This window comes from Pseudomyrmex gracilis, unplaced genomic scaffold, assembly GCF_002006095.1.
Source record: "Pseudomyrmex gracilis isolate BER0280 unplaced genomic scaffold, ASM200609v1 scaffold_147, whole genome shotgun sequence".
Classification (NCBI taxonomy): Eukaryota; Metazoa; Arthropoda; class Insecta; order Hymenoptera; family Formicidae; genus Pseudomyrmex; species Pseudomyrmex gracilis.
This window is the reverse complement of record NW_018020731.1, coordinates 274,074-290,122: the sequence shown is the minus strand read 5'-3', so window position 1 is coordinate 290,122 and position 16,049 is coordinate 274,074. Positions and strand designations below refer to the sequence as shown.

At 44.5% G+C, this 16,049-nt stretch overlaps 1 protein-coding gene across 1 annotated transcript in view; it reads left to right on the top strand.

Moving 5' to 3' along the window:
* Positions 1–16,049, top strand: part of LOC109857152 (fasciclin-1) — a 113,487-nt gene that overhangs the window by 56,159 nt on the left and 41,279 nt on the right. The window contains exons 3-6 of the mRNA XM_020433203.1: positions 3,264–3,394; positions 4,084–4,180; positions 6,213–6,378; positions 6,628–6,788. Of these exons, the coding sequence (XP_020288792.1) occupies positions 3,264–3,394; positions 4,084–4,180; positions 6,213–6,378; positions 6,628–6,788 (555 nt within the window). The remainder of the gene's footprint in view (positions 1–3,263; positions 3,395–4,083; positions 4,181–6,212; positions 6,379–6,627; positions 6,789–16,049) is intronic.

The following is a 16,049-nucleotide window of genomic DNA, read 5'->3' as shown; positions in this document are numbered from 1 at the left end:
CCGCCGCCGCCGCCGTCGCTCTCTCCCTCTTATACCGTTGTTGTCGCTGTCTTTTTCCGCGACTACGCTGGATAAATGGGACACGCTCCCTCTCCGTCTTCCTTTTTCTCCTCTTATCACACGATCTTTCCACGTTGCCCGCGTTTCTCTCCTACTTCAGCAGCCCGGGAGAGCTCATAGGCGCCAACTTTCCGCACCCAACCGAGTAGTAGCGCGACCGTAGCTTTTTTTCTCCTCATCTTTACGGACACCGTGATGGATGTTTTCGTATTAAAACTGTCGGCGCGGCCACGATGGATCGCGCGCGCGCGGATATTTAATTATCCCGGGCTTTTGCAAACGCGCGAGTTTCTGCATCTTCAAAAATTAATCTTTCGCGCAAAAATGTGCGCGTCCGAAATGTTTAGAATTTACTCGCGGGAACGCGACACGCGCGTTTACTCGCGCACACAGTTTGTTTTATACCATCTCCACCAACCGCAGCTGTTACGAAGGCGGAAACTTTCTCGACGACTCCCGAAAGATATTTCTCTTGAAATTATTTTGTTAACTCGGTTTTTATCAAGAAGCACGGTAGTGTCTCGCGCTAAGTTCACGCACGACAAAATCGCATTTTTAAAGTCACGTGTTGTTTTTTTACTCCTCTCACTCTTTAGTTTTCGAGTTTAATTTTTATTTCTGACACCTCTCATATGTTTATTATATGGTTTGTAAGACGGTCATTTGTTCCGTTAAAAAGAGACAACGTGTCTCTCGAATTTTCACCTGTGTGTTCTCGCGGTAAAGAAAATCTCTCTCCTTCTCCCCCCCCCCCGGTGACAACGCTTATGTTCCCCAACGCTCTTGTTCTTCATTTTTGTTCTCGGTTTCTAGCCTGACGGAAGAGAAGCGAGAGAAACGACGACGGAGAAAAAGGATATCTTTCGCGCGCGAGATAAGGCAGTCGGAGAAACGATCGCGGGCCACGGGCGAATAAATAGCGGACGGCAATGTTTTAGTCGCGAAACTGTTTTTTTTTTCTTTTCGGGAATGGGGTAAACGATGGCGCCTTTTCCGCGACGGGGACGTGCGAGGGAGGGTTGTGTAACAGTTTCTCACACATCTCTTTCGCTTTCCACCCCGACTCGACACCTGTGAAATAGCTTATACAGAGTGCACGGAAAAGAACTGTTTTCTCTCTCTTCCTCTTTTCTGTAAGTTTATTATATTAATAAAATTAAGAAATAGAATGTGTTGTTGTTTTTGAAACGTTTTTAAAAATTTTATTACAACACCATTGGTTGTTTATTGTTTAGCTCACTTGTATAGTTTTCTTAATTATATATGTTCATGGATTTTCGCTCAAGGGGATGCTATCCTGAAGCGCACAATAAATGACGTTTCTCTCTCTCTTGTTTTCTCATTTCTTTCTCGATCTTGAAATATTTCAGTTTGTTTCTCGTTCTCTTATTGTGTATATATATATATATATATTTCCGTTGATGCAAGCAATCAGACAATTGTCTTTCACCGATACGAGTCTCTCTCAACAACTAAACAATTGAATTTGCCGCAATAAATAAAGCAGTCGAGAGAGAAAAACACCGCGCGACTTGATGAGAGGTTTCGCGAAGCTTATTCGAGATTGCATCGGAAAAGAAGCCTCTGTCTTGCACGGGGAAAATTTCATAGTGCATTACGCGAGACGTAACACACCCACACATACTTAAATAAATATATATATATATATTTATATACCTATATATATTTTTCTCTTTCTCTTTTGCACACAAGTTTCACCATTAGAAGGTGCGCGTCAGTTGTTTCTGACATACTCGATATAACCCGCGCTCGTCGCCGCAGGATAAATACTCGCGACGTGCACCTTCCCGTTTCTCTTTCTGACCCTTTGCCCCGTCGCGCTTATCCGCTTCCGTTTCCCATACTTCGGAGAAAGGTTTATCTTCGTGTCTCCTCGCTTCGTGTCCCGGTTCTCACACAACCGAGTGGCGCGCCACTCCACCACCCCCAAGAGTTTGACGTCGGTTTGTCTCACTACGTCTTCCACAACGACGTCCGCCCCGGACTTCGTAGGTCGTCTTCGACTCACGAGAGCGCGAGATTAACTCGGTCCTTGCGGGCAAGTTTGGAGATCACCGCGGCTCCCTCACTCTCTCAAAATTTCCGAAATTCTAAATTCTCAATTTTCCGAGACTTCTCGCTCGCAATTTTCAACAAGGAGAATCTCCCTCGTTAAATGCAACGAATTTTCTAAAAAATCGTAAAAGTTAGCGCCATTCTTGAAGTTAATCCCAAATAAGTGTTTGCAAAGAAAAATTACAAATTTTCTCTCTAATGAGAACAGAATATTATCCACAAACGTGTAATTTAAAATAACTAACGCAACAAAAGCGCGCGATGTTATTGTTTTTATTTTAACGTGTTGTACCAAACACAACGTGTCACCGCGATGACAGCTAGTATATACATCTTACAAACCATATAATACCTATGAAGTACAAATGAGAGATATCAGAAATAACACATGAAAATCAAACTCAAAAACTAAAAAAAGGGAAGAGTGGAAAAAAAACACGTAACAAGGAGAAGTAGAGAAACACCATATGACTAAAGTCACGTGACAAGGAAAAAAGTAAAACCGAGAATATTATATATATATCATATATAATATTCTATATCTATATATAATACACACACACACACACACACACACCGTAATCATGTGACCAAAGTCAGTGACCCCGCCAAGGCTGCGCGGCCGAGGTCAGTGCCCCGCCAAGGCCGCGCGGCCGAGGTCAGTGACCCCGCCAAGGCCGCGCGCCCGCGGTCAGTGACCCTCTTCCCTCCACTAAGACCGCGCGGCCGGGGTCAGTGCCCCGCCAAGGCTGCGCGGCCGAGGTCAGTGACATTACTGTAGTATAATACATATAATACAATATAAAGTATAATATTATAAATATATAATAAATTATATGTATAATATGTATTATTTAATGTTATACCATATATAATATAAATTACAGTCACGTTATTTTCACGTGTTGTTTTTCTACTCTTTCCTGACTTTAGTTACGTTTTTAATTTTCTCTACATATACGACGAACTGTCTCAAAATCGCTTTTCATTATTTACTCTCTCGATCTTACCGATTCGATTCGACTCGATCAACCAACCAACCAATCGGTAACGCGAGAAAGAGGCAACAATAGATGCAATATATTTAATATAGGATATCGCATATTTGTTAATTTCTTTTGTTTCAGGTGCTTCACGTTATAGACGAGGTGTTGGAGCCGGTGCGATTCACCAATCCGGAATGGGCGGTTTACAACCCGAACGCCTTTGAGTTTCTGAATCAGAGCGAGAATATCAATTTGGGCGACCATCGTGTACGGTAAGTAGTGTTCGATAAATCAGCGCCGGGTTCGAGAGCTCGGCTATTTACACGACGTCGATCGTTTTCGAAGGTGGGAAGCGTCTCTCTAGTGGCAGATATAAAAGAGTAATGACGACATTTATAGTGTTCGAAGGAGAAGAGTCGAGACGACCTTTACCGTCACTCTTGAGTCATCGAGCGCTAATCCACCCTCCTACATGCGTATCGGCGTTTGATGTCGCTTTTATCACGAGAAGTGTCAAGTTACGTTGTCAAGTCTCAGAATGTGTGACTTTATCGAATTGTTTTGACCCTTTACGTGTATTGGAATATCTTTGCAATTTTTTTTGATAATTTAAACAATAAAGAAATGTAATTTAATTAAAATGTAAAATAAAGATAACATTGTGTTACGCGTCGATTTCGCGAGAATTGTAAAAAGAGATTGCGTTTACCTCAACGCGCGGTGAATCGCAACGCGCGCTTAAACATTCAGCGAAGAAAAAAAAAATCAGAGCGTTCGGAGTGCCGCGCGTCCATTAACGAAGTCTTCGATTTGAATACTGATACAAAAAAACTCGCGACCCGGAAGATTATTTTGATAAATAAATGCGCGAACTTTTCCTATCTGTCTTATTAATGTTGGCCAACGTCTTGCGCACGTCGTCATAATTAACCTTTTTTTCTTTCTTTCTTGTCTCTTCCAGTACTTTCCGACAGCGAGTGACTCTCACGAAGAAGGAGGCTGTCTTCAAGGCCGAGGGTCATTTCACCTTCTTTATACCCGTTGACGAGGGTTTCAAGGTAAGCGGCTTAGCGATCTTCGCGAATTGATCATCCGAGAGATGATTTTAATATCTTCCTCCTCTCTTCTCCTCTTCTCCTCTTTCCCTTCGCGATTGATTTCTTTAGAAAACTCGAAGACGACGACGCGCATGTTCACCGCGAAAGCGGTGAAAAGACACGAGAGAGCGAAATTCTTACAAAAAATTGTGTACTGAAAGAACGTCTCACAAAAATTGGGAACTACACTCTCTCGAGCGAACAACGCGACTCGCTCGGCGGATTATTAAAAATTTCGCGAATGTGTGTTAAATTTCGCACATTCGAGAAGAATTAAAACAACATTCTCAAAAATAAATCGAAGCGTACACATAGAAGTCGAATTAATTAAATGCGTTTGCAGTGATGGGAATTCCACGCGAGACACTGCGAGATTTACGAGTACACTCGTGCACGGATCCCCGTTGTACGGAACGTCGCATTACGGTGGTGGTGGTGGAACCCAGAACCAGAGTGTGACGTTTTACCCGCGGATGTAAATTATTCCGTGCAGATACGCACGCGTGGCATTTAGACGTTTCAAATGTCGAGTTACGACACGTTACATGTAAATCCACTGTGTAACACCGAAGAAGCGCCACGCGACACGTGACGTCGTCCTTTACGGCGTCGCCGTGTAGGCGAGCGAAACGCGTTCATATAAAATTGTTCATGAAATCGCTGTCCGAAACGCGCTGCACGGGTGTGAAAGCTGTGAAAAATAACAAACGCTTTTGTTTACATCGTTTGTTTTGAAAAAACTTTTCTCCGCGTTGTTTCCTTCTTGTTAACAGTTTTCGGCCGATCAAAAAAAAAAAAAAACCAAAAAACAAAAAAACTGTTATTCTTCAACCGTGTGTTTTTTACACATGTCGCGCAGCAAATTCACGCGCTTATTTATTATATCAGATAAATAATATTTTCAAACTAGCGTAATCTGTTTGACTTCGAACGTGTTTTCGGAAACGTCCCATCAAATTCTTCCCCGCGAAAATAAAACGAAAAATAGTTTAAAAAATAACGAATTTTCGCTCTCTCTTCTCAGAAATTTCCGTTCCATTATCCGTTTCCTATTTCATTATACTTGGCGTCGTCGCGCTGCGCTTCGGCGCGGAATTTCCACTTTTTCTACAATTTTCAACACCGCGCAACACACAATGGACGTTCAACGCGCATGTAATCCAACTTCGAGCGTAAAAACGAGAGAGCGAAAGAAAGAGAGAAAAAGAGAGACCAGAGTTAAATGAGCCATCCCGTCAGAAATTACCGAAAGTTTCGTGTGCTTGTACGTACATACGTACGATGTGCCGGACTCTCGGGTCGGGAAAAAGAAGGCAAAGAAAGGCAAAAAAAAAAAAAAAAATATGTGTACAGCGGGAAAGCGAAGAAAATAGAGGTCGTCCAGAAGGTTGCGCAAAAGGGTGTGTAACGACGGTGTGTACGACTCGATCTCGAAAAGTTCCTCTCTCTCTCTCTCTCTCTCTTTCTCTCCCTTTCAACGAGGTCGTCGGAATCGCACGGAGAATTCCGTGGCCCGATATCGAGAAGTCCCGGCATTTTTCCGCGTCTCTTCGTCACCTTCCGGCAACGACTTCTCCCTCGAATTCACGCGCTCAAGGGATAGGATTTTAAAGTTCGTGGTCCGCGAAGAAATCGAGTTGCCATGACGACGCGGTCGTCCAAGCTTTTGTGTCCCGATTTCGGAAATGTCGGATGAAAGGACACACGCGTGCATTCGGCAACAAGAACGCGCGCGGTAACGCGTGCACGGAGCGTTTCGCGCAAAATGGAAACCGATTTCGATCGCGTTGCAAAAATATATAACAGTTTCTTGCGCGCGAATATTTTGCGAGTAATTCGTAACCGCGTAAAATCTCGAGTCGGGTCGGGAAAAATATTATTCGAATTTTTATTTCGTTAAATTTTATTTGAATATTTTTTCTTCGTTCGTCATTTTTCCCGTGGAATTAATTCGAGAGATTCGCGCGACACGACGATCCTCTCTCTGTTGCAGCCGGAACCGAGGCCCGAGAAGATTGACCACGTGGTGATCGACGGGCACGTTGTGTCCGACCAGGTGCTCTTCACTGCGCCGACGCCGCACGACGTGCCGTACCCAACCCTCGTGTTTTCGGACAATTTAAAAGTCACCGTCAGCATTCAGAAGGAAAACAACAAAGGTAATAACACCAGGTTTATCAATTTTTCTCACAAATATTTTCTATGCTCAAGTTAACCAAACGGCTTTTCAGGCTAATCGATTTATAGAACGAAACACCGGATGTAAGTCGGTTATTGTCAAAAGTAAACTCCGTTATAATTGACAAAAGTGTACAATTTATATTCTAGCTTGTATTTCGAAGAGCGACCGAGGACAATATGCGTCTTTTATAGTTCGCTTTCAACAACAGACGGAAATTGATTTTCAGTTTACGTGAGATCGAACACGGTTGTGGGCGATACCACTCATCCGATCGGAGCGGTGATGGCAGAAATAGTGAAGGGCAACATTCCGGTTCGCAACGGCGTCGTTCACTTGATACAACGGCCGCTGATGGTCGTCGACACCACCGTGAAGGATTTCCTGGAGGTCAGTGATCCCCGATGATCCCCCGATGATTTTTATTATATATAAATCCGAACGAACTGTTATTCAAAAAAAAAATATGTCACATCGATGAGATAAAAAGCGCGCGGCCGGCCGATTTCGGTCGGCCGAAACGCGCGCGGTCGATCGGGACAAAAATAAAAACGCACGAAATTACGTTCTTTCGAATCGGGAAACTGTCACTTGTTCCCGAATCCACTTGTTTCGCGGCAATCGGCGCTAATCGACAATATTGGTTTTTTGATACTCATTGGATTTAAAACGGAAAATAACGCCAGGCCGATTTAATTGGGAGCAAAACGTTAACAATGAGTTTGCGCGCACGACGCATCGCGCGGCCTCGTCATCGACGTCATTTCTGTCCCGTCGATATTCATCAAAGCGTTCGAACGCACACGAGCAAAGGCTGCATTTCGTTTAGATAATAAACTGTGACGTCACACACAAAGAAGCGCGCGCTGTAATACACACACGTAGAGTACTACAATTTCGCATGTTTCAAATTCAGAGAGGCGCTCGTCTCTCGGACAGACCGCGTTAACGTAGTTGTCACACTCTGACGTTTAAAAAAAAAAAAAAAACCTTGAACGCGCGTAATTACCAGATGAGATGTACAGTTTCGCGTCTAAATTAAACGCGTTTTGCGACAGCACGCGCGCAACACTTTCGGTCAAACATATAAATATGCATTTTTAATTTTTTCGAGCGTAGAACACGCGCATAGAAATATTATTGTTTTTTGCGATGCAGATGTAAACAGATTTGCATTTAGAAAAAACGCAATGTTATCTTCATATTTCGCGCGACGCGAACATACACCGGTATTTGCATTCCGAACAACGGTGTATTTATTATTTAGTATTTTTTTTTTTTTTTTTTTGTAATTCGTATACGTCCGAAAGTTTCGGACGATATTATCGTTTTGTGTATTCGCGTTCGTATGAGTGAAATATATATAGAATCGATGAAAAGATAAAAGATAAACGTTCGAATTATTCAAATAAACTCCGTGAAAGTCCTAATAAACAAGCGCGCGCGCAAGACAATAGAAAACAGAATTTGTTTTCGTATATTTATCAACACAAAAAGAATGACGAGCTCCGACGGAAAAAAAACTATGACCGTATAATATGTCGAAATCCGCTTACTGAACATTTTTCCGAGCTCGCGCTCTCTCTCTTTCTCTCTCTCTCTCTCTCTCTCTCTCTCTCTCTATAAGTCTTCAATCATTCCTCGCGTAACTCGGTTAATGCAGACGACACGACGTACATGTATGTACGTACGCGGCGAAAAAAAAACGGCGGCAATTGACTCGGCAACGTGTATTCACTCGCGTGAAAGCATTGTGACCCAGGTCCGGTTTACACGCTGTCGAGGGAGAGGAAAAAAAATGAAAGAAGTCGGAAGAAAATTTATAACTTCGTTTAAAACCGCTTCTTACTCTCGAAGCTCTCCGCGAAATTGAACGCGAACCTTCGTTTCGAGTTCGCGCCATCTCGCGAGTGCAATTTTTCCGCGGTCTCGTTGGAGGAACACAGAGTCTTCTTTCTCTTTGAACATTTCGCGACGAGACGTAAAACATAAACAAAAATAAAAAACAGAAATCGACAAAATTGCAAACATTACGACGGAATTATTATTTCGAAAGTTTATCCAACTCTCTCGGGACTTGTGACTGCCAAGTAATACAACTCTGGTTCAAACTCGGAAGACCGTGGGAAAACACGGCGTGCGATTAAACATTGACAGAAGGAAGATTCGTTCAATTTTCGACGAGAGAGAGAATCGTCGCTTTGTTATACGTGATCTTCGCGCGCGCACCTGCGAGATGTATTACTCTCTCAGACGACGATACATATATATATATATATACATATATATCCGCACGGAAAAGCAAACATATAAAAGAAAACTTATCTTTTTTTCCGCGCGCTCGATACGCGGATCGCTTTTTAGTTATTCCGCGTGTACAACCGCCGACGTCGGGGGTAACAATCCGTGCGTCTCGGTGAAACAAAAGGAGAGACGAGAGAAACTACAGGTATATATTGCGAGAGGCCAGTGTGTGCGGCGCATACACACGAATAAATCGCGGATTCGAAGCGAAGTCGCATAGAGACACGGAGAGAGCGACTCGATCTCGGAGAAATTTCTGCGCGACACGACGGCGCGTCTATTATGAATTCAAGCCGCGCGATACATTAGAGCGGCATTAGTATTCGCAGTCCCGATACGATATATCTCGACGTGACGTGTGTTTCGCGACCCACCGCCGCCACCGCGAACGCCGACCTCAAAGGCACCCCCTGCATTATATTTACGGGTGAAGGAGGACAGTGCCGTGCTCCCCCGTTGTTGTCGCGTTCGTAATCGCGTAATCGCTGCCGTTCACGTCAATCGGAGTGGAATCGCACGTACGCGAATTTCGACACGCGGATCCGAATTATGCCACGAAGAAGATTCGAGCTGCGTCCCGACGAGGATAAAAAAATAGAGCGAAAAAAGAGTTACGGCGGTGAGTAGCTAATCAGAATAATTCCGCCTCATTTCTGTTCCGTCCCGTGCGGACGTTACGTGACGTCGCGAAACGCGAAACTAACTAACGCGAAACTAACGGAAGAGAAACGAAACACTTTCTAATTTCCATGAAAAAAGTTTGCGAAATGTCTTTTTTTTCACAAATAAATTTCAATTGTTTATTATTTTTGCATATGAGCTTTTAACAAACTCACACAGAAAATTCGTATAAACAATTTTTATGTATCAGAGTGACAACTTTTATTCGACAAAAACCAATAAATTGTAAACAAAAACTACGAAGCGATAACCCGATAACTTTTATTACATCCTCCTTCATAAAAGCAATTTTCTGCAATGTCGAACAACAATTTTGCGCGAACTTTCGACGTTTGATAGAAACTTTTGTGGGGAGTAAGAATGTTTCCGTTTTTCGTCGATTCCGCAACGAGATAATTGCCGCTCGTAATATGCGCGTTATCATGCGCGCGGGCGCCTCTTTAGAATACAATACGCGCTTGGAACACACGTGTTTTGATTTGTTTGCGAAACGTAAACTGGAACACAGCTGCTATTATTTCGCGGACAATCGAAATATTTCCGTCTCTTTTTTTTTGTCGCCAATAAAAACGGCAATCGAGAAGCGACATTTATATTTTATATCCATCGAAATCGATTCCGCAAAATTACGCGATAACTCAAACGGAGCGTTCGATTTTGGGAGTTTTTTGTTCCTCGGAGATTTTTGGCGTGCAATTTCGACAAAATTCGCACTCGTTACACAAAAAAAAAAAAAAAAAAAAAAAAACAAGTTACAGACGTCTCGGAAATTTATTAACGTTGTAAATAAAAGTCAGAGAGAACTAAGAGATAGCCGTCCTCTCGGAGCTGTCCGTTCAACGAGCTGACAAGCTAATAGATCGTATCTCTAAACGTTGTGTAACAGTTCTGAAAATACCCGCGGGAACAGTATTAAGTGATCTTTCTCTCTCTCTCACGCGCGCGCGCGATACTAACCGTTTAAGACCGTGCGGAAAGGCAACGGTAACGGGGGGCAATTTGTACGGTTGTACGAGAGAGCATCGCGCGCGCGCCATCGCGTTTGAGATAAGCAACGAACGTGTGTGTATGTGTATGTTTGTGTTACGCATAAAGTCGGGAATCGGGCGGAAATGAGAAAGAAAACGAGCTTTACCTCGTGATCGTAAAGATTCTATCCGCGGAATGGGGGAAGAGGAGGGAGGCGCGCTATCGCGGGTGCCCCGGCCCTCTCTCATATATTGTAACGATACTAATCTCTCGTTTGGAGCGCCGCCGCGGCCCTCGTTTTAGTGCCGGATTTGCGCCGGAGTCTGTGCACGGGGTCGAAGCACGTGCGCGCACTTGAAATAATTCGCGATAACGGCACGTTGTGCACGGGCGTGTATACGTGCGCGCATTCGACAATAGAATTGACTCTCTCTCTCTCTTTCTCTCTCTCTCCGAGACGCAAGGAAACACGTTATGTACACCTCGCAGCCTTAAAATCGGGAGAGTTGGTTTACGAGCATCCGCGGAAGTGCTTGCGCGAGAAATAAATCTCAAGGAGCTTCTTTTTGTCTTTTACTCTCGCCTTTGACATCTCGAGATGCCGCGCCACGTGTGTATATGATTGGCGCGTTTACACGAAATGCAGCCGAACACGTTACTACTTCATCGAGTTATTTAAATTTTGTTTTTTAAACGCGCTGGTAAAAAAAAAAACAAAAAAACAAAAACACGCGTCTTTTGACGAGGCCGCCGATGTAATTTCCCCAACGGAGGGAAATGAAAAAAAAAAAAAAAAACAAAAACAAAAAAAAGTTATATACATGCTGTATTCTGCTAATGACATTTTTTACATTGAACAGCAACACGAGCCGAAACACCACCACCGCCATTTACAGGAAACACACTCGTCCGCATTCGCATCACACGATTATATAAAATATACAGCGAAGAATTTTTATATATATATATATAAGTACGATTGTGTAGTTTCGATAACAGCGTCATCATCGCGAGAGCTGGGGAACCTGTTACTCACAACCAGCTGTTACCGTTAGAGAGCTGCAGCCACTCTTTATTTAAGTCAATAACAATTTCATTACTCGTGTAGATGGCACCTATCGAGAGCACAACCACTCCAAACTACAACTAGGTCACAAAATTACTCTTTCACTCTCTCTCTCTCAATCTGTCTGTCTGTCTGTCTCTCTCTCTCTTTCACACAGATATACTACTGAATTTCCGACGTAAAATCCAGTTTATTCAATATTTACTTCAATCCTTCTCTTCGTCGTCGTCGTCGTCGTCGTCGTCGTCGTCGTCGTTTTATTCCCGTCGTCGTGGTTTTGGCGTCTCGATGGCGGCATTGCGCTGGAACGAAGTTAATTAAAAATCAGCCGCGACGATATTATTCGCAATCGCTTCTTCCAATTTGCTCAACGTGAAAATATTCTTTCGTCGATTTTAATTCTCGCTAATCTATCTCCGATATGTTCGAATCGATCTTCTTTTCGCGAGATTAAATCGAGCGAGATGTTTCGCGCGAAAAACGCGTCCTACAAAAAAAATAAAAAATAAAATAAATCGCGATCACAAATAACGCGATCTCCCGCGATAACTCGCGCGCGGATTTTTTTAGTCAACGTCGTTCCTCGAAGAAACGCTTTCCGATGCGAAATTCCGGTCGGAAAACGCATCTGTTGCCGCCGACTCTCTCCCGAGAGAGACGCTTCTCATTCGCCGTCGTCGAAGAACGGACAGCTTGTTCTGCTTCTCGACGGAAATTCGAGAAAACCGTCGCGCACATCGGAGACATTATTTCACTACGCGAATGTGTATACTGTCACACGAATGCCTACATGAACGATCGGCACACACGAACTTCCGCCTTTGTACTTACGACAAACGCATCCATCCTGCGGCCTCGCCTCTCGCAATACGCGCCGCATTTTATGTATGTCCCGCGTGTACGGGGTGACGCGCGTGACCGGCTTCGTCAAGACACACGTGAGAGTTAACGGAGAAATCCTTTCCAGAGACAGCACAGAAAGGAGACACCTTCAAGATATATCACAGACAATAAGACGTTTTTAAGTCGTCTTTTAGAGACACGTGCTGTCTGGGGCTGAACGCCAAAAACAATTACACAACGGATTTTGTGTAATTAAAAAAATTCGTATTGTCTCTTCTACTTTCTGATTGACCACTTGCGCGATCAATTCTTGACATTTAAACGAAGCCGCGATCTTGCCCGGTTGCGCGCGGGACCACTCCGTGCGCGCTCTGTTTATGTGCCACATATGTATAATATACATATATATATATACGAACGTTTTACACAGGACAGGAATGGAATGTTCACGTGACAGCTGTCGTCACACATGCGATATCGACTGTTTTTCAGCAATGATCCTCGGCACTGTCTCGCCTACTGTCTGCACCAGACCCTCTCTCGGCCCGTTCGGATCAAAGGTGGCGGGAAAGAGAGAGACTTTTCTTTCTTCCGACTAACGGAGGAAAACTCGCGATGTTATTAGTCCGCTTGGCCGCCAATCTTCGATCCGACCTGGGACCCTCTGTGTGTTGTTGTGTACATGTGCTCGAACGACGTCTCCGATTGCCGATGATCGTTCGCGTACAACGAGATTACGTAAAGATGAGACTCGAAATGCGTTCGTTTTGAAACTCGTTCGAAATTCGTGATCAACCTCGTAAACAAATACTCGAGCGCGTCTTTAAATATTCTTTAGAGTCGATTCTCGGTTTCTCTCGGATTCTTGTGTAATTGTCGGTTTCTTTTTTAAACAGACATATCGCGCTAACGCGGTTAGCGAGCGCGACGAAGTCGTAATCAAAAGACACTGTGTCTCTTTCAAGTTGTCATCGGCGGTCGGCGACGGCGAGGTACTAATCACTTACTTGCAGGTTCACTCGCATATAGACACTGAGAACGAGACAAGCAGGAAAACTCGATAAATGAAAGACAGCAAAGACAAAGTACCGATCGGTGTATGTGTGTGTGAGTGTGTGTAGGAGAGCACAGAGTTTCCATGTTCTGCACCATCTCGTGCGTGTGTGTGTGTGTCTCGACACTGCAGATTCTCTCTGCCGCCTCTTGCCCGCAGGCACTCCTCCCCTTCTGTCTTTGATCTTTCGCCCTCCGACTGTGCTCTCTTGCCTTTTGATTTACACTTCTCTCTCTCTCTCTCTCTCTTTCTCTCTCTTTCTGTCTCTTTACGCGAAAGAGGAACAAAACACGTCCACCTCCTCACACACACACACACACACACACACACATGTGTCACAGACTTATAATTAAGCGGAACTGCGTCTCCCGGACATCGAGTCGAAGTTCGCGCGCGTCTCGACGTCCCAAGGAAAAATTCCGGGGGGTTTTTTTTTTTCCCGGTCCGCGCGCGCACTTCGGTCACTTCGGTAATAGCTTCCTACTAGAACAGTAGCTTCCCATCCCCGGAATTCTCTTTGAGCGATTTCGCAAATTGAATTCAATTCTCTCTTAGTTCTCGCGCGCGATCTCGCGACGTCTCGGAAGGGGCGTGTCTCGCGCGCGGGACGACCGCTCAAATCAAACGCGTTTGTTCGAATCCGACAGACCGATATATAATTAAACAGAAACGGAGGTTGACGCGCGATTGTTATTTCAAATCATTTCGCGCGGTTTATACAATCGTGCGGTTTATATCCTCGCGCGCGCGATCAGATACGCTTGATTTACACAAGTGCCACAAATATACACACACACACATACACACATTGTACAACACTCGATTCACGTAATATCGATCGACACGTGAATAATACGGGATACGTATCTAACCGGTTTATCCCGTTTATATCCGTCCACTTCTCGCGAAAACGCTCGCGAGTCGCCCTTCCATTCCGCACATAGCAATAATGACACACACCCTCACACACACACAACAGTACAATCTGTATATAATATATATATATATATATAACATGAGACACACACCGAACATATGTATATATTTAATACACCCTGTATCGAGAAATTCGAGTTGCTCCACTCCCGGGCACTATCTCTCGCGCTTTGAATCTCCCTCCCTCTCTATCCTCTTGTCTCTTTCTCTCTCTGTCTCGCCTCTGTATCTACACCAAGCGAAACTTGCTCACCTTGCTACTTTGGCAAGCATCTTACGCTCGTAGAACCTCCGAGTCTATTCGCTCCTTGCACTTTGCCGAGTTGCGAATAGCCTCTCCTCTCAATCCCCCCGTCTTTCCCCGCTCCGCCTCGTCACTTGTTCTATAGTCCCCCTTCAGCATTGTTCACGTCTCCCCCCGAAGTTACGCGCGCTTTCGCGCGCGTGTATTTGTACATATACATGCACAAGTGCCGGGCGATCGACGAGCGAGAGACCGCGTGCACTCGAGTGTAAAAAAAAAAAAAAAAAGAGCCGCTTCCATTTTTCCTCAGAAGAGCGTCCGTCGGTTTATTTATGGCAAATGTTTACATATAAATAGTGCGCTCGGACAAATTTATTTGTCTCTCGGCGAAGAAAAACTCCTTCGTGTATTGGGATCGCGTGTGTGTGTGTGTGTGCGTGTTTTCTCGGTAAATACTTTTTTATAAAATTATTTTTAGCGCAACGTCTCTCACGCACGCACACACAGACTTGAACTTTCCCTTTCAGCCTATAAATAATGAACTCGGGAGAAGAAGTTCACTGATTCTCCCGAAGAACGGTAAAAGGCGATTGTTCGAAACTTATAACCCGGAAGTAATGGGACTAATTTATTAATATATCGATCGGGAAACACAGGGAAGGGTAACTGTCGCCGCGCGCGCACAACAAAGCTATCGATCGCCCCGCACGCAACGGAGTTGGTGGAGTACCAATGTCGTAAGGACAGTTTTTTTTTTTTTTTTTTTCAAGACACACGTAAATGTTCTCTGCGCAAGAACTTGCGTGTTACTTCTTCGAGAAAACATTTAGCGCGACATTTGAATGTCCTTCACTGAAGGAGAACGTTTATAAAAATTCTGGTCTTTTCCTCCGAGTAAAAACAAAAACGCAGTCTCTTTGTTTCAACCGAAACGATTTGACTATTGCAGTAACGTTTCGGACAATCATTCACGCGGTGAACAACGCGAAAGTAAGAGAGCCGTCGCGTCGAATCATTGCTTTTTTCTCCAGAATTGGAGGAAAGAGGTTTTCCCTCCGCGCGGAGGAAGAAAATCTCGCGAAGTCTGAGGGAAAAAGCAACGCTGGAAAAGCAGTGCGGCGAAGTTAGTCGTTTATGACCGCGTGCTACACGGTCGGCTCCCTCTTCTTCCCCCCCCCTTCCCCCGGACCGGAGAGAGCACAACTTTTTCCCGGTGTTAAATCTTTAAGCTCTCTCACGTCCCCGCCTGCTCCTCCCCGCCCCCCGCGCGTTTTTTCGAAAAAAGGAACTGTACTTGGGGGAGGTGGAAAAACGCGCTACGAGGTGTCGGAAAGTTTTACGCGGTCGGACGTGTTTGCGGATGCGCTACGCCGCGCGCGGGTGTCTCCCCGGAGAGCCGGTTGAAAGAGAGCGAGAAGCTTCTCGCGGCGAAGATACAACTTTAACCATTTGAGCGTCTAAGCAGAGGATCCCCGCCGCGGCACGCTTATGGAATACGTGAAAAAAATACGCGTCGCCGCTCAAATGATTAGAAGAACTTTTCGACTTTTCGCT